Source organism: Narcine bancroftii, chromosome 1, assembly GCF_036971445.1.
Source record: "Narcine bancroftii isolate sNarBan1 chromosome 1, sNarBan1.hap1, whole genome shotgun sequence".
NCBI lineage: Eukaryota > Metazoa > Chordata > Chondrichthyes > Torpediniformes > Narcinidae > Narcine > Narcine bancroftii.
This window is the reverse complement of record NC_091469.1, coordinates 373309319-373331175: the sequence shown is the minus strand read 5'-3', so window position 1 is coordinate 373331175 and position 21857 is coordinate 373309319. Positions and strand designations below refer to the sequence as shown.

General features: G+C 40.7%; 1 protein-coding gene across 1 annotated transcript in view; it reads right to left on the bottom strand.

Moving 5' to 3' along the window:
- LOC138758627 (V-type proton ATPase 116 kDa subunit a 1-like) overlaps nt 1–21857 on the bottom strand; it is a 135045-nt gene that overhangs the window by 38402 nt on the left and 74786 nt on the right. Inside the window, exons 11-12 of the mRNA XM_069927904.1 lie at nt 6636–6775; nt 6144–6304 (exon numbers count right to left, since the gene is read on the bottom strand). Of these exons, the coding sequence (XP_069784005.1) occupies nt 6144–6304; nt 6636–6775 (301 nt within the window). The remainder of the gene's footprint in view (nt 1–6143; nt 6305–6635; nt 6776–21857) is intronic.

Genomic DNA, 21857 nt, shown 5'->3' with positions numbered 1-21857 from the left:
ATTAGCTTATTCTCTAAATGATGGAAGTGCTACTCAAGCCTGGGATGTTGCTGATACGCCCTCTGTCCCCAGACATGGCTGAGGAGTTCACGTACTGGATAGACTGCTTCCAGGCCTACCTGAATGTGACTAGAAATGTCTTCCACACTGATGAACTCTTGAGCTTCAAACTCATTTCAAGGGTAGGAACGAAAGGGTATGCAGTCATCGGGGTCTGCATTACATATGACGCTGCCATCGAGGCTTTGAAAGCTCGGTTCCTGAAGTCACAAAATGAGGTCCTAGCGAGGCACCGACTTGCTCTACGTCACCAATGGCCAGGAGAGACCATCGATGACTACCTGCTGGATCTGTGGAAGCTTCCCAAGAAGTGCAGGTACAAAGTGGCTCTGGGCTGCGTTCATGAGGAAGAACAGATCCGGGGCACTCTAGTCACAGGAGTCCACTCAAGGTACATGAGGCAGTAACTACTCGAGTCGGGTAAGAAGGAGTTGGCTAGCCATGTTGAAAAATCATTGGAATAGGCCAAGCTTGAGAAGGACGACCTCGAAGCCAATGAGATCGCTCACCCACGTGACCCCTTCCAAGGACTGGCTGCTCTCACTGTGCCAGCCCTAATGGCTGCCAGGTCCCGGCTAGGGAGAGCTTTTTCTGCAGCAAGAGCCAGCATCCCTGATCTGATTGCACGGCTAAAGACTCAGTGTGTTCCAGCTGTGGCAAGAAAGGGCATTGGGCGAGGGGAAGCCCAAAGCCTGCACCGCACCCAGATCCAATTCCAGCCCCAAGCCCATCGGCCCCGAATTCACCCAAACCAAATTGTTGTGCAACTCGTCGACGGAGGATGGCAGTGAGGAAACGGCGCGAAAAGATTCGGTGGCCATCTTGCCATGACCCAAATTCAAACTCGGCACCATCATTATCAGAGGAGGAAGGAGGACGGCCATCTCACCGCTTCCCAAGGTCGATGCCATCTTAATCATGCAGGGCAACCCAGGATGGTGAGGGCCACTTGAGTGAAGAGGATGGCCCTAGATCAAGACTGACTTCACCAACTCAGCAACGCCATAGTGACTCTGAAGGTAAACGGACACTCCTCTAAATGCCTAATTGACACAGGCTCTACTGAAAGCTTCATTGACTCAAGGACTGTACAAAAATACAACCTAAAGATGTATCCTTCCAATTATCATATATTCCTTGCGTCTCATTCGCATTCTATTCATATTCAACAATATTGTATGGTACATCTGTTGTTTGAAGTGTGTGGGGGGGGGGGAAGTTTGAAAGATTTTCCTATAAATACTTGATGAATTGAGGGCTCCGGTGTTTTTGGGTCTGGATTTCCTGTGTCACCTTAAAAGCGTGACCTTGGGGTATTCTGGTCCTCTCCTCCCTGTAACGATTTGGTACAGAGGGCCTTTAACTCAGAACCCACATGCAACCTCATCCAGGCTAGTAAGTGACTATAGCCAAACTATTAATGGTACACACTCCTGGACGCATACCACCTCCCTTGAATTTTGGACATGGTAAATGATATTGTGCACTATCGAGTCTATTCGACCACTGACCTGAAAGCTGCTTATCACCAGCTGTAAATCCGTTCCGAGGACCATCTATATATGGCATTTGGTTGTCTCTATCAATTCCGGAGGATCCCTTTTGGTATCACTAATGGGGTTTCTATCTTCAAGAGGCAGGTGGACAGAATGATGGATGAGTATGGGTTGAAGGCTACCTTCCCCTACCTTGATAACGTCACCATCTGTGGCCACACCTTGAGTTTTCTGCACGTGTGAAAGCACTGAACCTCATGTATAACTCTGACAAGTGCGCATTCAGGACTATCCTTGGCTATGTGGTGGAGAATGGCATCTTTGGCTCCAATCCTGATAGGATGCACCTCCTGTTAGAGCTCCCTGTGCCCATGACCATAAAGACTTTGAGGAGATGCCTGGGGTTTTTCTCTTATTACGCCGAGTGGATCCCTCAATATGCTGATAAGGTTCACCTTCTCTTAAAAGCTATTAATATCCCCCTCTCGGCTGAAGCGCAAATGGCTTTTAACTACCTCCGAAATTGCATTGCAAAAGCTGCCATGCATGCAGTGGACGAGCATGTACTTTCCAAGAGGAAAGTGATGCTCTGGAAGTAGCCCTGGCCACTACTCTCAACCAGGAGGGCAGGGCGGTTGCATTTTTTTTTCTTGGACATTATAAGGCCACAAGCTCCAGAACCCATCTGTGGAAAAGGAGGCCCAAGCCATTGTAGAAGCTGTGAGGCATTGGAGACACTACCTGGCTGGTAGGAAATTTATGCTCCTCACTGACCTTGGTCGCATTCATGTTTAATAATGTCAAGAGGGGCAAAATCAAAAATGATAAAATTGCCAGGTGGAGGATCGAGCTCTCCACCTATGATTATGATATTGCCTATCAGCAAGGAGCCCCTAATGACCCTCCAGATGCCTTATCCAGAGGAAGTTGTGCCTCTGCACACACTGGCCAACTGCGGTCTCTGCATAATGAACTCTGCCATCTAGGGATTACCTGCTGTAAGGTAAAACATCATGAGATGGGAATGTGTAGGGAGTTACCCTGTACAGGGCAGTAACAAGAAGGGGAGGTGTCCTTGTACTCCTGTTAGGTAAAACATCATGAGATGGGACCGGAGAAGGAGTCACCCAGTACTAAGGAGTAACAGAATGCATCCTTGTACTTACAAGATAAGAGAGACATTGATGGATTGAGAGGCAGGAAGCTAGCAGGGAAAGGATAGCAACAGTTTTAGTCATTGGACAAGTAATGATATGATGATGTTCTAAGCATGTATCCAAGGGTATAAAAAATCACCATTTTGCTGATAACGGCAGAATGCATTCTCCGGCTAACTTTGTTAGTCGCAAGTGTTACAATCCGGTAATAAAGAACAAAGAACCCTGATTTCGACTCAGCCTGGTGTTTGTCTCACTCATTCATGAACAAAGCAGACCTAACACTGCATGGCTCATTTTGTCAAGGCACGCAATCTGCCCTACTCCATGGAAATGACATCAGGGAAATGACCAGGTCTTGCCAGGTTTGCAGAGAGTGCAAACTGCACTTCTACCGCCCCACAAAGGCACACCTGATCAAGTCATCCAGGCCCTTCGAATGGCTCAGTGTCAATTTTAAGGGACCTCTCCCCTCCACGAACGGGATCACCTTCTTCTTCTCTGTCATTCATGAGTACTCCTGCTTCCCGTTCTCCATTCCGTGTCCAGACACATCCACTTCGTCAGTCATAAAAGCCCTAGATTCCATTTTCGCCCTGTTCGGGTATCCGAGCTATATTCATAGTGATTGGGGCTCATCCTTTATGAGTGATGAACTACATCAGTACCTGCTGGCGAAGGGCATCGCATCCAGCAGGACTACTAACTACAATCCCTGGGGGAATGGGCAGGTTGAAAGGGAGAATGCCACAGTCTGCAAGGCTGTCAAACTGGGCCTGAATTCAAAAGGCCTTCTAGACTCATGTTGGCAGGAAGTCCTCCTTATGGTGCTCCATTCCATCCAGTCGCTACTATATACCACAATGAACGCTATGCCACATGAGCTCCTATTCAATTTCGAAAGAAGGTCTGCATTGGGAACTACACTCCCAACCTGGCTCAGAACTCCTGGCCCAGTCCTTCTGAGGAAGCATGTGAGAAGAAGCAAGATCGACCCCCATGCCAATCCCATGTATGCCTATGTGGAGTACTCGGATTGTAGAGAGGACACCGTCTCCATCAGGGACTTGGCACCTGTCAAAACAGGGTCCGTTGCCTCATGCCCTGCGAGCCACAGAGGTCATTTTCACCACCCCCAGTCAGGGCCTCAGGGGATCTGGTTCAGGAGGAAAGTGCATCCCCCTCCACCGCTTAGTCGGAAACCCATCCCTCCTCTCCTCCCTGACAACAGGACCAGAAGACCCAAGGTGTCCAAGGCCCGCTGGTGCTAAGGCGTTCCCCCCAGATCACTTAAATCTGTAAATTTGTAAATAACTGTATATTTTTTGACTTTTTTTTCTGAACCCATGTTCTCTGTTTTCATTGACCGACAAAATCCTTCAGGAAGGGGTGAATGCAGTGAATTGGGATTCACTGGTAGTGTGTTTCCTGCCTAAACCCAGAACCCTTCTGAAGACTACTGTGAAATCCTACCCAAAGTTATAAGCTAATAAAAGCGTTTGTTTTCCCTCCAGTTGTGAGAGCTTTTCTTTGCACTACAATGTTACAGATATGAAACTATATAAATTGTTATGGAAATTTGGTTTAATACTTAGGTATTAAAGGTATTGCTTCTAAGATATAGCAGCATCAAAACTACAGTTTATGTACATTTCTATAGACCTGCAGTCTGCAGCATTCCAAGGTGTAAGACAGGTCACTGGGAAAATATATTAATGTCTCCCTTTGTCCCCTCTCCCTCTTCTGATTCAAGTCTAATGGTACACAATGAACTGTGCGATTACTGGGATACTTTAAAGATGTACATTTGTAGATTGAAATTATGCTCATTTGCATATTTATTTGTGCATTTTTACTGTGAAAATTGTCTATTCATCTACTTGCCTGAGGAAAATAAACCTAGAATGAAATTACACCCCAATGTCTGAGCTAAATGAGGTGTTCAATATGATTAAATGATTTAATATTATAAATGGAAAGTGTAGCACCCAAAAAAAGGAATTAATACTTTAAAATTAACATTGAATAGTTCAGGATTAATGATAGGAAGCCTTACACACAAGCTATTGGAAATCTGGTATTCTTGCCCAATTAAAAACTTCAGAGCTGAGATTGATTAGCTTTTGTCGTATAGTGTATTAGTCCCCGACGTGGAAATTAGTCTATTAGTACCCGACATGGAAATCCTGGAACGAGCTGGGCTCTGCACCATGTACACCCTCTTGCTGAAAGCCCAAGCCAGGTGGGCTGGACATGTGGTCAGAATGCCAGACAGCCAATTGCCTAAGCAGCTGCTTTACAGAGATCTGTATCAGGGCAAGCGCTCAGTCAGAGGTCAGAAGAAACGTTATAAAGACTGCCTCAAAGCGTCCTTCAAAGGCCTGGGTGTCGACATCAACATATGGAAGATGCTTGCCCTCGACCGTTCAGATTGGCACAGCAAGATCACTACAGGAGCCCATGCAGCTGAAGTCAGGTGCATCACCGAGGCGCAACAAACACGTGCTGTGAGCAAGGCCTGAGCAGCATCCACTGCCACGACAGCACCCACCCATTTGTGTCCCACATGTGGGTGAGCCTTCAAGTCCCGGATTGGCCTCACTAGTCACTTCCGGACCTACAACCACCAATCTCCCATTGATTTTGAAGTCATGGTCATCTTCGACTACGAAGGATGAACAACAACAGCAACATAGTATGTAATAATGGAACCAAAATGGGAAGTTGGAGTTAAAGTACAACAAATATCTATTATGTAGAATTGATGGAGTTAATATACAACCACCAGCTAACAGACAAAAGAGGCTCTTGCCTAGTGAAATGATGTAATGGGGAGGGGTGTATTATACTGACTGCTTGTTATTGGCTATGGCTGTAGAGATACTCCACCCTACTGGTATACAGATGGAGAACCTTTCCCACTGGCCAGTTTAGAGGTGGCTTTTCATCTGTTAATAAAAGCCCAGTATTGGAATGAAACTTTACTGGTCCTTGTCTATGGTATATCAATTTTATTAACAGACAAAAAGCCACCTCTAAACTGGCCAGTGGGAAAGGTTCTCCATCTGTTATACCAGTAGGGTGGAGTATCTCTACAGCCATAGCCAATAGCAAGGAGTCAGTATAATACGCCCCTCCCCATTACATCATCAGACCTAGTTCTGCTCTAATGCCTCCCTTCTTGATGGAACCATTTCCTACATAGGTTTCCTGATGAAAAAAGCAAGTATATAGTGACAAGTGTAATATTTCAATGGTCGGTTTACAGAACAAGAACTCCCTGTGGGTTATCCCATTGATCTACTGTGTATTTGTTCCTAAAAATGTAGGAAATATAATATAAATTTTCAGTAATTCATATGAAATCCGCCTGTGATCTTGCAAGTAATTTTCACATTATTACACAAGAATCCTCTTGTGGCATACTCACTTCCAATGTCCATTTGGCTGGAACATAGGTCTGACACTCCAGGCTGATCCAAAGATGTTGAAAGCTTTGGAGAAGCAGTCATTATATATGAGACCAGTATAAATGGAGAAAAGTCCCATCAGCAGAATTATGTAACGTCCATGAAACAAAATTCTTAAAATCTAAACAAAATTAAAGTTATTTTAATTTAATTGTAACAAGGCAAATAAAATAATTTTACTCTTCAGCATAAATGTTAATAGATTAATACTTAATAAATGAACAGATTAATACTTCTATAAAGCAAAGTGTTTCCTCCCCGTAAATATGTCTCATATCACTTTGGTATTATTCAGGAATAAATATTTGAAAAGGATAAAATTAAAATGAACCGTAACTTCAAAAGTTTTGGATTTTGGTATGCTTGGGTAGTATGGTTATGAGGATGTTGGTTATCCTGCCATTCAATTAATCAGTGATTAGGTTGACTATTTAGTGAAGGAAACCACTTACTTCATTATTCTTTTTTTTGCTTCCATGCTGGTTTTCATACAAAATCATTCCTGCAGCTGCGATGGCCATGATCAGCCCATGCCCACAGTCACCAAACATAATGGCAAATACAAAGGGGAACGTGATGATGCTATAAGGTGCTATATGGAGACAAAAAAAAACAAATTCAGTACATGAATTGTATAAATTGCCAGCAAAGGAAAAGTAATTTTTGAGGACTGATTAAAGAAAAAAAACAATGCATTTAAGACAGTGAGTGGTTCTGAACCTCTTTCTTTCCACTCACGTACCATTTTAAGTATTCCCTGTGTCATATATGCTCTGTAATTAGTAAGGGATTACTTAAAGTGGATAGCAAGAAAAAGGTTGAAAACCACTGTTTTAATCATTCCTAATTAATTTGTTATGGGCACGGTTTCATAACACCAAGGGATATGGGCCAGATGACAATTTTTCTCAAGCAAAATATTTCAATAACAATTGGGTCTAGAGCAGTGATTCTCAACCTTCCCTTTCCACTCACATAGCACCTTAAGCGATCTGTTTACTAACCACAGAGCTCCAATAGCATAGGGATTGTTATGGGTCCAGAGGACCCCAAAACCCAGCAGCAATAGAAATTCACCAAGACAAATGGTTACTTAAACAAAAGCTGATCTTAATTATCTTTAAACATAAAAACAGGATCAAACTTTAACTTATTACTATTAACTTAACTTAACCCCCTTCTAATTCTAAGTGCTTGTGTATGTAAGGTGTATATAAGTTCAGAAAAGTTCTTTACTTCGCAGTCCAATCTCACTTCTCCCTCCTCCAAGTTCACTGGTTGCAGGCAATTCTTATATTGTGCACAGAATTTAACATTTATGAATCTTCACCAGGCTTTGGTGCTTTAAAGGTAAATGGTTACTGCTCAGGAAGGTTCTTATCAATTTTCAGAGAGAATTTTTTTGCTCCTTCTGATCAGCCACTATAATGTCTTGCCGAAGAAACTTGCCCCATCAGGAGTTTCTAGATGATAACCTCTTTCTTTCAAGACACCGCAGAGTTCATTTTTGTTTCCCTTATTTCAAATGAAACATTATGCAGCCTCTCCTCTTGTATGGACCACAAGGGCTTTGAACAGGCTGAACTAAGAACTCACAACCCATCTTCAAAATGAAGTTTTTCCACAAGCTTGCCAGCTTGTCCTGTTCCAGTCCCAGTTGCTGCTGCTGAACTGTAGAACTGAATTCTCTCTCCACATGACCCTTTTAGAACAGCACTCTGCACTCAGACAGACTGTGGCACCAGACCTAATCTTCTGAGTCCATTCATCTGTTACTTTCCAAAACAATAATCCATTACTCTACAGCATGTCCAATTAATACCTACTTGTGAAGTCTCAATAGACATTCTTTTGCAAAGGCACTCAGAGCCTGTACTGCCCGGCTTGAGCAGAGCTCTGTTTGAGATGTGTTTTGAAGTGTTTGTATGTGACCTACACTAAAAAATCTGCCACAATTTATCTCCTTTAAAACATATCTATATACAATATAAAATATAACATAATCCATCACAGGATTACTTAAAGTGGTATGTGTGGTGGTACACCATTGCCCTACTGCAGGGGGCAACCTCTGTACCTGCAGGAGTGTAAGAGGACAGGACAACATCTAGCCGGCTGTCAATCAGTTGGCCTAAATGGATTATGCCCCACCCGGTCGGGTGTCAATCGCCCTCCGGGATATAAGCCTGCGCTGGCCTCCCGAGGACTCACTTAGAGTTGCTGCAGCTACAGCCAGCCTGGCTCTGTGGAAGTCTTTGTGGATTAAAGCCTATTGTATAGTCTTTACCTTTGTGTGTGTCTGATTCTGGTTAACAGTGCACCACAATATGTGAATGGAAAGAAAAAGGTTGAGAAGCATTGGTTTGAGAATCATCTTGCTGCCATGAATTATTTTTGAACTGTGATCACTTGTTTAGTAAGTAAAATTGTAGTTAATTTTCACAAAGCAATTATCTGAATGACCAGTTCATATGTATTAGTTTGTGTTAGCTGAGGGATAAATATTAGGCAAGGCAAATTTTCTTCTCTTGGTGTTGTGGAATGTTTCATAACCACCAGAGAGAACAGTCAAGGCCTCAGTTTTATGAAAGTACAGCGGAGGGTGTTCTATTCAGAGACAACTTAGTTTATATACTCAGATTTTTGTGTTGGACTCAAACCCATGATTTTCTGACTCACATTAAAAAAAATCAGATTAGATCTACCATACATGATGTTGTGCTTTCCACAGTTTAACAATGTCTCTAATTCTATTATTTTAAGTGATTTATTGTCTCTTCTAATTTAGCAGGAAAGGGAATATTACTGCAGCTCATTAAATATTTGTCAACTAGTGTCAGCCACAATAACCTCTAAGATGAAGCAAGTAACCTTGAATATTTTTCCCTAGCCGAGAGATGGCTATAAAGAACATGTATTTGACTAAAAGGATGTTTTGCAGATAGAGTCTGACAAAACCTATTGGAGGAAATGTAAATTCCCTGTGAAAACCTAGGTATTGAAGAGAGATTAGAGAGGAGGCAGGATGGAGAGGATTGGGACAGAGCTCAGGCCAAGTGCCCTATGTCTGTAAAATGAAAAGGTGGCTGTCGCAGAATGGCTAAATCAAAATAATGTGTTGTAGGCAACCAAGGGGTTAGATTTCTCTTTAGGCTAATTTTCTGGAAAGAAAAGAAAGGACACATTTTATGACACAAGGTTTAATGCCCCCTGACATTGAAAAATATCAGACCTCAATTTCCCTAGTAGCTGGGTACTATAAGACCCTTTAAATATGATAGTGGGACTTTAAAGTATCGTATGCAGTGCTGATAAAGCAGGAGACCATTGGGTGCCACACAGCTGAGGTTCTAATACAAATTCAAGCTCTTCCTTTTCCTTTTTAATATCTATTTTCAGGCTACACTCAATGCGTGCCTTGGTTTTTATACCTTGGTTTTTATACATTGATTTTTATAGCCTTATTTATCTCCTCCCTAAATTTATCTATTTTCCTTTAGATTAATCTTTCTCAAATATTTTCCGGTCACTGTTGACCTCTCACTGGCTGTTCTAATCTCTCCCAGATTCATCTGATTCTCCCCAGTTCTTTCACTCTCCCATATTATTTTGTTTTCCTATTCATCCATCTGTTCTCACTCAACAATAAATGTCTCCAGACAGATCACTCTTACAAACTCACTTGATTTCTCTTTGAGCATCTCCCTCCCAACCTCCACCAAAACTCCTAACCCTGCCTCCACTCCATCTTGCTCCCAATTTCCACTACTAACCCTACCTTCACTCCATCTTTCTCCCAACCTCCACTAAAACTCCTAACCACTCCATCTTCCTCCCAATCTCCACCAAAACTCCTAACCCTGCCTCCACTCCATCTTGCTCCCAATCTCCACTACTAACCCTACCTCCACTCCATCTTTCTCCCAACCTCCACTAAAACTCCTAACCACTCCATCTTCCTCCCAATCTCCACCAAAACTCCCAACCCTGCCTACACTCCATCTTCCTCCCAATCTCCACCAAATCTCCTAACCCTGCCTCCACTCTATCTCTGCCTTGTGCCAAAAGATATCCAAGCATTTAACTTCGTGTTTCCATGATCACAAATGTAATTGAAGTAATATATAATAATTATCATTAATCTCTTTTCAAAAAATAAAGAATCAAAAACATAAATTTGCAAAAGAAACATTAATTTTTAAAGTGGCAAGACTTCTCCATTCTGCAGGTAAGGAATCCCCAGTCAAACAAATGGGATCTCCAATCTGAATGCACTGGGGAAATCCACTCAAGATCAGGCAGCACCTTTAGACTGCACATAGATATGAACAGCAGATGCTCAGTCGGTAAATCCTGGTCATAATGCAGTTTTATTTTGTAACCTTAAGAACAAATGACCAACAAGTCTGAAGTATCATTCAACCTGATGGCTTTGGTCTGTCTCCATGATCAAGTGTGGAAATTAAGATAAAATTGCATATTTAAGTTTCATCAATTCCAGGATGGCTTCTCCTAATTCCTGAGATCCACTGAAGCACTGTGGCTTCAATCTCCCTCTGTCAGACTCATCTCATTTATCTGTCTTTTGTGATAATCCCTGTATCTTCATTATGAAAGAGTGGAATGATGCCTGAAAATGAATCATGAATTGGTTTGGTAATTCAAAAGCTGGAAAACAATAAAAAGTGTGCAGATGATACATTGACATTGAGTGAGTGTGCTGGGTTGGCTAGATAGTGGTATTCATCAGTCATGGAGGATTGATAATCACAATGCGTCCCCTATATTTTGGACTATTTTAGATAATTATTTCATTTTCTTTGTTCCTTTTGTATAAATCACATTTGGTGGCATGTTCATCAACCTATGTCTGCAACTAAGTAGGTGGCGCAAATGTAAATGTTACTCAGGGAAGCTATTAGGTTGCTACCAGCAACACTTCAACAGCACAAGCTAATTGTGTACTTTGCAACATTGCCTCTGATGGGGCTTTTGCCATCTGTGACAATCCTGAGATGTACAGAACTGTGACACAATCTCTCAAACTGACAGATATACTGGTGATGACAATGGGTGCTGACACTGCCCTTGACACTAACACTGCTTCAGCTGCTCCATCAGTGACTATAATGTTCGCATTGTGTGCGCTGGTTTAATGCCTTTGCATTTTCTTCAGCTGTTAATCATTTCTTCATTGAATTGTTAGAAGGTGATATGTTTCATCAGCTGTTTTCAAAAGGCAAGTCTTTTAAACCTACAATAATGAGGAAATAACCCAAAAGCCTTGAAAGAGAATGATTTCAGAGTGCATACATTTGAATATCATAAAAGCAAATATTTCCTGATCTAAAACCAGTGAACGCCTTATTTACTGAAGCTATTAATTCAAACCTGTTCAGTACGTTTCTTAATTAGAAATCTAGCAATTGACTTATTCTGTTCAGTCACTTACAATTTGGCTAATGTGTGCTTTATTACTGGAGCTATACAGAGAAGTAAGTTTAAATTAAATGTATTTTCCTGTGATATATAACAAATGAACTTTTAGGTTACAATTTGCAAATTATCCCTGCAGCACAAGAAACAAAAATAAGCACAATTACATGTTTCCAATTACTATTTTGCACAAACAGTAATTCATCTTTTTTTCAATATGCGATTAATTGTTCGGGTTATTCAGGAACTGATTTAAAATAAAACAATTGTAATAAATAGAAATATACAGTATATTACAACTGAAAACACAATGCTGTAGAAACTCAGCAGATCAGTGTACTTTATATAACAAAGATAAAGATACATAACCAAAGTTTCGAGCTTGAGCCCTTCAATTACAAGGTTCTGTAACTATCCAATTTCTAATTGATATCATGATGCTCATTTTGAAGGTTCTCATAAATTCCTTTTGGTTTCTTAAAAGTTAACAGAGTCCAATTTTACTTTTATTCTCTGAAAATTTTCAGTGGATGCTTGTTGAATAATATCGATTGACACACGAAAAGCTGCGAAAAGGCTGCAACTGGTTATTTCTTTATCAACAAAGTATTGGTTATAGTTCTCCTTTCTGATAAGATCACAATAAAAATAGATAAATTCCTCCTAAAGGCTGTAAATGGGTTACATGATTATCCAGGTGCAGTGGATATCGATGAATCAATCATCTTGGGGAAAACATTTTTTTTGAAAAGAATGAATGTGGATGCGTGCTATGAGCCTCAGATTTTTTGCTGCATCCACATAATCCAATCGTCCAGGACATAGATTCAAGGAAACCTCTGAGTTGTTTACATTTTCTACTGCATAATATCAGCATAACTTCATTCCATGTAACTATTCACTTTAAGAGGCCATAGACCATAAGATGTAGGAGCAGAATTAGGCCAATTGGTCCATCGACTCTGCTGCACCATTTGAATCATGGCTGATGTATTTTTCCTCTCAACTTAATTTTTCTGCCTTCTCTCTATAACCTTTGACACCCTTACTACTCAAGTGTCAACTAATTTTCGGCTTATATCTATCTCATGCCTTTGTCTCCACAACTATCCGGGCAATGAATTCAATAGATTCACCATCCTCTGGCTGAAGAAATTTCTCCTCATCCCTGTTCCAAAGGGATGCCTTTTTATTCTGAAGCTGTACCTTCTCATCCTAGATTCTCCCACAACTGGAAACATCTTCTCCATGATCACTCTATCCAGATTTCACTATTCCGAAGGTTTTGATCAAACTTCCTTTCCCCTCAAATTTCTAAATTTCAGCAAGTAAAAGCCATTTATAAGTCTCTTCACTAGATGAAAAGGGGCAGCGGTGGCACAGTCAGATTCATAATGTTCCATTGCTCCTCCATTCTTGAAGCAGATAGGAGCCTTTAAGTCTTTAAAATGGAGCCATAAACCACATGCCATCTGCAGAATCCTGCCCCAATTTTCAAGGCAAAAAGTGGAAGTGATGCCTGTTGGACATTGAAGGTGTGAACTAAAGTTTGCTGATCTAATTTATCACTTTATCATTCAGATTGTTGATATAGATGACAAAGAAATACTGATTCTTGAGCAACACCATTAGTCACATGCCTCCAGTCACTACTCTGCGCCTTCTTCCAGAAAGCCAATGTCGAATCCAAGTTACTACCTCATCCTGATACCGAGCGACTGAACATGCAACACCAATGTCCCAAGTAGGAGCTTGTCAAAGGCCATACTAAATCCATGTAGACAATTCCAACACCTTTTGTTTGTCAAGTTTCCTGGCGAGTTCATTGAAAAACTCATAGGAGTTTGGTTAGGCATGACCTGTCATGTACAAAGCCATGATGACTATTCATAATCATTTCCTGTCTGCCTGAATACTTATCTATTCAATCTCCTAGAATATCTTCCTGTAATTTATCTACTACTGATGTCAGGATTACCTGGTGATAATTTTCCAGATCTTTTTTTAAACACTGAATAAATATTCTCCATTCCTCTGGCCCCTCAGCAGTGGCTAAGGGGCCCCTGCAATTTCTGCATCAGCATCTAATATGCAAAGGAATACCATGTCAGTCTATGGATTTATCCATGTTTATTTGCCTCAAATCAGCAATCTTCTCCTCCTCTTTAATCTGTATAGTGTCCATGAGCTCACTGGTCTTTTGCCTCACTTCTATAGTCTCTGTGTCCATCTCCCAAGTAATTGCGGATGCAAAAATACTATTTGATATCTTCTCCATCTTTTAGGCTCCATGAGCAGATGACCATGCTGATCTTCAAGAGGACCAATCTTTTGCTCTTAATATATCTGAAGAAGCCCTTTAGATTTTCCTTTATCTCTAAGTCAAAGAAACCTCATGCCTTCTTTTAGCCCAACTGATTTATTTCTTAAGTGTTTTCTTGCATTTCTTGTACCCCTCAGGCATTTCGTTTGTTCCATGCTGCCTATATCTTCAATGCATTTTCGCATGAACTTGCACATACTTCTCCTGGGCCTGATCAATATATTAGGTTGGAAAAGTCCTAAATATATACTTTGCTTCAGTATTCACCAGAGAAAAGGACTTTAGCTAAGTTGAGGTCAGAATAGAATAAGCTTTTGTGCTAGACCATGTTGAGATTAGGAAAGAGGAAGTGTTGGATCTTCTTAAAACAGTAAGATTAATCAATCCCCTGGACTGGATGAGATATAACCCAGTTTGCTGTGAGAAGGGAAGGAAGAGAGAGTTGGGGCATTGGATATGATCTTTGCAACCTCTTTGGGCACAGGGGAGTTGCCAGAGGATTAGAAAATGGGAAATTTGGTCCCTTTGTTTAAACATGGTAATAAGGGAAATCCTGGGAATTATAGCCCTGCAAGCCTTACGTCAGTGGTGTGAAAACTATTAGAGAGGATTTTTAAGAACAGGATTTATGAGGATTTGGACAAATGCAGCCTAATCAGGGATAGTCAACATCGCCTTGTGAGGGGAAGGTGTGTGTCATGAACCTGTTTTATTTGAAGAGTAAACAAATGAAATTGATGAAGATAGGGCAGAAGATATGGTGTATATGGATTCTAGTAAATCATTTCACAAGATCCCCATGAAAAACATGTTCAGAAAGTCATGACACATGTATCCATGGAAACCTGGCTGTGTGGATTAAGAATGAGGTTGCCTGTAGAAGGGAGAGAGTAGTAGTGATGAGAAATATTTTGCCTGGTCATCAGTGACTAGTACAGTTCCATAGAGTTCTGTTAAGGGACACCTGCTCTTTGTGATTTTTATAAATGACCTAGATAAAGAAGAGGAAGGATGGGTCAGTAAATTTGTGGATGGTACATAGGTTGGATGAGTTGTGGATGCTGATGAAGGTTGTCATAGGTTACAAAAGGGTATAGACAGGACACACAGTTGCGCAGAAAAGTGCTAATGGAGTTTATTTGGGAGAAATTTGAGGTGATGCATTTTGGAAGGTCATATTGAAGTCTGAGTACAGGCTTAATGGTCAAATACTTAACAGTGTGGAAGAATAGAGGGACCCAGGTTGATAGGATAGTTAAGAAAGCCTATGAAATGTTGGGCTTCATTAGTTAGGGGACTGAGTTCAAGATTCAAGAGGTCATGTTGCAACTCTACAAATCTCTGGTGATCCTACCCTTAGAATATTGTGTTCATGACTAGACACCTCATTATAAGTGGATGTGAAAGCTGTGGAGTGTGTGGAGAGAAGTTTTACCAATAAATTGTCTGGATTGAAAAACAAGACATGAGACAAGGTTAAAAGAGCTAGGACTCCTCTCTTTAGAGCGTAGGAGGATGAGAGGTGACTTAATATAACGAGGTCTACAAGATTCTGAGAGGTATAGATAAGGTAGACAACCAGCACCTTTCTTCCAGGACAGGAATATCAAACACTTAGAGGATATAGGTAGAAAGTAAAGGGAGGGACATTTAGGGGAGACATCAGGCGTATTTTTATTTTTACACACATAGAGGGTTGTGGGTGCCTGGAATGCCTCAGGGTGATGGTGGAGGCTGAAACATTTGGGGCATTTAAGAGACCCTTAGACAGGCACATAAATTAAATAAAATACAGGGTTATGATGCACAAAGTGTTCAGCAATTTTTTGGAAGGAATATATAGTTCGGCACAACATTGCAGTCCGAAGGGCCTGTACTGTGCTGTAATGTTTTTTGTTCTATGTCCTGAGGGCACTATGAGAAGCTAGAGAGGAAATTGGAAGTGCACTGGCTGAGGTTTATAAGTTGTCATTAAGTATAGGTGAGGTGTTGGAAGACTGGAGGTTGACAAATGTTGTGCCTTTTGTTCAAGAAAGTTGAAGAGAAAATGCTACAAAATACAGCCCAGTGAGCCTAAAATCTGTGATTGGTAACTGGAGTGTATTCTGAAGGAAGAGATAGACATGGACTTGTAATAATAGTGATCATGGTGCAATGCAACCAGCAATGTCTTAAGGATTATAGTTCCTATTTCATTATACTTGGCTGCCAGAAGGGGCTGACACACAGCAAGAGACTGCAGTAAACAATATCTGTAATAGATACTTGCAGCCTCATGGCATGCCTCAACTTCACACCAATTTTAAAATAAAGAACCTTTTCTTTCATCCATGTGTTGTCTAAGAACTCACACATATGAATACAAGATAAAACATGGTGTCAGAAGTGGGATGAATTAAATTAGAAGGAAATACTTTAAAAGATAAAATCTAAAATCAGCAACTGATCAGTGAAGAGAAGCTAACACAGTGAAAAATGGAAGGATTACACCCACCTATGAAACTTCAGCTGAGAGGTAATGTGGCTGAAAATTGGAACAGATTTAAACAGCATTTTGGATTGTATTTAGTGGCAGTCGGAGCTGAAGAGAAAAGTGATAAATTAAAAGCATTCTTACATGTTGTGGGTGATGAAACCCTGGAGGTGTATAATAACTTCATGTTTGCTGCTGAGGGAGACAAAATTAAATTGGAAAAAAATAATGGAACAGTTGAGGCATACTGCATTCCTAAATGTAACGTGACATTCGAGAGGCACAGACTTTTCACATGTGTACAGAAACTGGAACAAAGTATTGGTCAGTATGTGATTGAATTGAGAAACAAGCAAAACATGTGAATTTAGTGGACTGACCGATTTGGTGAGCTATTCCAGATAATAGTCTAAGGGAAAGACTGCTAAGAGAGTAAAATCTAGACCTGGAAAAAGTTATAGAAATCTCTAGGGCTACAGAAACTATAAAAACATAGGCAAAAGAGATGTTCAGTGAAACTAGCTGCAACATGGATGCAGTGAGCAAGAACGGGCATAAACCGTTTAACAGAAAGAGCGCCAAAGTGGAAAAAGAGGCGTGGCCAGTGAACACAAATGAAAGGGACAATCGAAAGCCATGTTGTCGATGTGGTGCACAACACCTACCAAAAAAGTGTCCAGCATATGGTAAAACATACTATATGTGCAACAAAAGCAACCATTATGCCCATTGCTGTAGGAACCAAGTGCCACAAAGCAAGGTTCATGCATAGATGAAAAGGAGATAGAGGAATTCTATGTAGATTTTGTGAGTGAAAACAGAGATTGGATGTTGAGATTAAAAGTGAATGGCATATACATTTCAATTAAATTAGACACTGGAGCACAAATTAATATGATATCAGAGACTGATTTTAAGAAGATTAGACCCAGACCAAAGAAGCATGAAACAAAAGTGAAAGTGACAGGATATTCAGGTACCGATATACCAGTGCAAGGGGAATGCATGATTAAAGTGAAACACAAGGACAAAGAACACATGCAGCATTCATCGTGGTACCAAAAGATGTTCAGGCTATACTAGGTTTAACAGCCTGTGAGAAAATGAACCTGGTAAAAAGAATCCTCATTGTGGATTCTCCTGCCTTCCAGGACAACACATGATCAGAGTGGATAAACATGTGCCACCAATAATACATCCATGCAGAATAGTTCCATTTGTGCCTCAAAAGCAACTAAAGGTCGAAATGGACAGGATAGAAAGCCTGAACATGATTCAGAAAATAGATGAGTCAACGGAGTGTGTGAGTTCACTCGTTGTTGTGGAGAAAAAGGAATGGAAAGCTTAGAATTTGCCTGGATCAAAAAGATCTAAACAGAGCAATAAAGAGAAAACATTTTAAGCTTCTGACACATGAAGAAATTATGCCACAGTTTGCAAATGCAAAGTTAGATGGATCATCAGGATTTTGGCAGTTGAAATTGGATGAAGCATGTTCAAGTTTGTGCACATTCAATAGTCCATTTGGCAGATACAGGTCCCCAAGGTTACCATTCAGAATTGCCTCAGCTCCTGAAGTGTATCACAAAACTATCCATGTGGTCTATGAGCACCTGGATGGAGTTGATACCTCAATGGATGACATCATAGTATGGGGAACCACGAGAATAGAGGAGGATGAGAGATTAAGGAAAGCGCTGGAAGCAATAAGGAAAGTAAATCTGAAGCTCAATAGAGCAAAATGCCAGCTCAGGATGACAGAACTAACATTTGTAGGAGATATTATTAGCTTTGAGGGCATCAGACCAGATTCCAGAAAGGTGTCCACCATTGGGAACATGCCAAGGCCACAATGCATTAAGGACATACAGAGGTTTAATGGTCAACTATATGGGTAAATTCATATCCACCCTTTCAGAAAAGATGGCTCCATTGAGAAGATGAACAGAAAAGAACATTGAATGGGAGTGGAATCATGTGCATGAAAAGTCATGTAGGGAACTAAAGAAACTGCTCACAGGGGAACCAGTTCTGAGGTTTTATGACCCAGCGAGACCCATCAAGGTATCATCAGATGCATCACATAGTGGGCTCGGTACAGTTCTTCTGCAAAAGTATGATGACTGGCAACCCATTGAGCATGCATCATACTCAATGACAGTCGAGGAGATGTGGTATGCTCAAATTAAAAAAGGAGCTGATCAGCATCATATATGCCTGTGAAAGATTTCATCAGTTTGTGTCAGGACAAGCAATCAGTGTAAAGACTGACAATAAGCCCTTGATTGCATTGTTCCAAAACCCATTAAACAAAAGTCCACTTAGAAGGCAAAGAATGATGATTAGGCTGCAATGCTATACACTAAGTGTAGTGTACACTCCGGGTAAGCGAACGTACACAGCAGACAGGTTGTCTAGAGCTGTTGACATGAGAGATACTGCAAACACCAAAATGGATGAAGACATGAATCCCTTCTTGGACATGATCACAAGTGCACTGTCCATATCAGATGCAAAAATGGAGCTCATAAAGTCTGAGACAAACAAAGATGAAACACTGAAACAATTGAGAAAAAACATCTTGGATGGATGGGCCAACATGAAACAGGTCTGCTCACCTAACATTTCAGAGTTCTGGAACTGCAGGGCAGAACTATCAGTGGTTGAAGACATCATCTACAAAGGAAGCAAAATCATTATCCTAAAGAGTCTTGGAAAAGAGATGATGAAAAGGATCCATGGAGGACATCTCAGAATCGAAAAGTGTAAGAAAAGAGCACGAGATGTGATGTACTGGTCAAGAATCAACAATGATATAACAAATGAAGTGTCAAACTGTACAAGATGCCAGAAATATCAAGCAAACAACCCTGCAGAACCACTAAAGCCATACCCAACGCCATACAGACTTTACCAGAAGGTAGGCGCTGATCTATTTGAATGTCAAGGGAAGGACTATCTCATAGTCACAGACTATTACTCCCTGTACCCAAAGGTGTGTAAACTGAACACCACCACTGCAGGTATGAAAGCCATATTCTCTAGACATGGCGTGGCGAGTGAGGTCTTCACAGTCAATGGATCCCAGTTTTGTAATTTAAAGTTCTGACAGTTTCCCAAAAAGTGGGAAAAAGTCATCATTTTCAACAGTCCAATAGTCTAGTGGAAAAATCAGTACAGATAATGAAAAGACTGATGAACAAGGCAAAAGACATGGCAATAGACTTAACAACAGACTTCTACCAGAATATGCTTGTATACCGCACAACGCCACTCGAGAGTGGTATGTCCATAGCACAACTCTTTATGGGATCTAGGCTAATATCAAACCTACCCATTCAGGAGAACCTCCTAAAATTAAAAGAGGGGGAGAAAGTGAGGAAGTTCAAAGAACAACAGAAAGAAAAGCAAGAGTATTACTTTCACAGAGAAACAAAAAACCTACAGAAACTCCACACTGGTGACCAAGTAAAGCTAAAATACAAAATAAACTTATGGACTCAGAAGGGAACTGTCCTTAGTGAAGTCCAACCAAGATCATATACCATTCAGACAGATGTAGGTGCTGTTCTGCCAAGAAGTTGTCGAGATCTTTAAATGGGACCAACCACAGAAGATGGAAGGATGTATACTGTTGAACAACCTGAATGCACAACTGAGAAGACATCGACTAAGACAACAACTCAGATTTAAGGACAATCAATCAAGAGATCGTCAAGACACGTGAATCCTCCTAAGAGACTCATTGAGCAAATTTAAAGATTCCTGTTATAGAATTAAGAAGTGCTCTCTTATTCGCTCTTCAGGTTTTAGTGTATGTAAATGTGAACACACAAAACAAGTTTTAAAAATGTTAACAATGTTGATAATAATGAAAATGTAAATTCCTGGTGTTAAAGTTAAAATTGCAGAGGTATATAAAGAAAACTTGTTAGTTAAAAGTCAGCTACTTTTGTTTTAAGAAAGAGAGATGTAATGATAGTGATCAAGGTGCAATGCAACTAGCATGGCCTTAAGGATTATAGCTCCTGTTTGATTGTACTTGGCTGCCAGCAGGTGCTGACACAGAGCAAGAGACTGCAGTAAGTAATATCTGTAATGGAAGCTTGCAGCCTCATGGCATGCCTTCTGGTACTGTTTACATCAACTTTAAAGTAAAGAACCTTTTCCTTCATCCATGTGTTACCTAACAACTCACACACACGTATTCAAGATGAAACAGCACTTAGATGGACAAGTGTGGATTAGGGAGAGTCAGTATCATTTCATAAGTAGGAGGTCAATACTTACAAATGTGAGTTTTTGAAGAAGTGATCAAAAGATTGATGAGTGCAGAGCTGTAGCCATTTTATATATAGATTTTAGGAAGACATAGATGGTAGGCTGCACTGGAAGGTAAGATTGCACAGAATCAATAGAGAGACAGCTGAAGGGATAGAAAATTGCCTTCATGGAAGAAAGCAGAGTGCGATGGTGGAAGGGTTTTTTTTAGATAAGGTGGTGCTGGTTCCATTGCTGTCCGTCATCTGTATCAAGGATAAAAATATACATGGGATGATTATCAAGTTTGCAGATGTCACTATTATTCCTGATATTATAGATAGTGAAGACAGTTGCCAAAGACTGCAGCACGATCTTCATTGGTTGGGAAGGTGGGCCGGGAAATGATCCATTACAGAGAAATGTGAGGTGGTGCATTTTGGGAAATGTATCATATTGACAAGACAAAATGTAGCATTACAATGAAAAGGAAGATCGATTGCATCAAGCAGGGTGGTATGAGAGCACAGTTCTTGGAATTGTTCAGGAGCCTGATGGCTGCAGGGGGGGAAAACAGTCTTTAAGTCTATTGGTGCTCATTTTTGGATTCTTAAGCCTTCATGCTGATGGGAGGAGGAAGAGAATGTAACGAGTCTTTAGTATGTTGGATGGCTTTCCTAGGCAGCAGGATATGTAGATGGAGTCCATGGAGCTACTTGGCTTTTGCTAAAGATTGAATCCTTAAGCCCTGACGCAGTTATCATTTGAAATAAGATCTTCTTTATTCCCCATATCTCAGCCATAAGTCACCACTATCACTCTAACCCCTGAAAAATGTCCACAATATAAACCCATCTCCTACACCCATATCACTCCCTACTTGATCCTCGATGCTTGCTTCAGAGGCTTATAATATTTCCCTCTTTATATCTGCCTTGCTGGTGTAGGGTCATAAAATCACAGAAAACAGGAACACCAGTCAGCTGTTTAGCTCTGTCATTCATTAAACCATGTCTGGTCCTCTACTTCAATCCCATATTTCTTTTCTTTTCTCCTTCCCTTTCATGTGATTTACATCTAGAAATCTGTCACCACCTTAGCTGTATTCAGTAACTTGGTCTTCACTGTTTTCTGTGCTAGAGATTTCCAGTTTGAAGAAATGTCACCTCTGCTAAGTCCTAA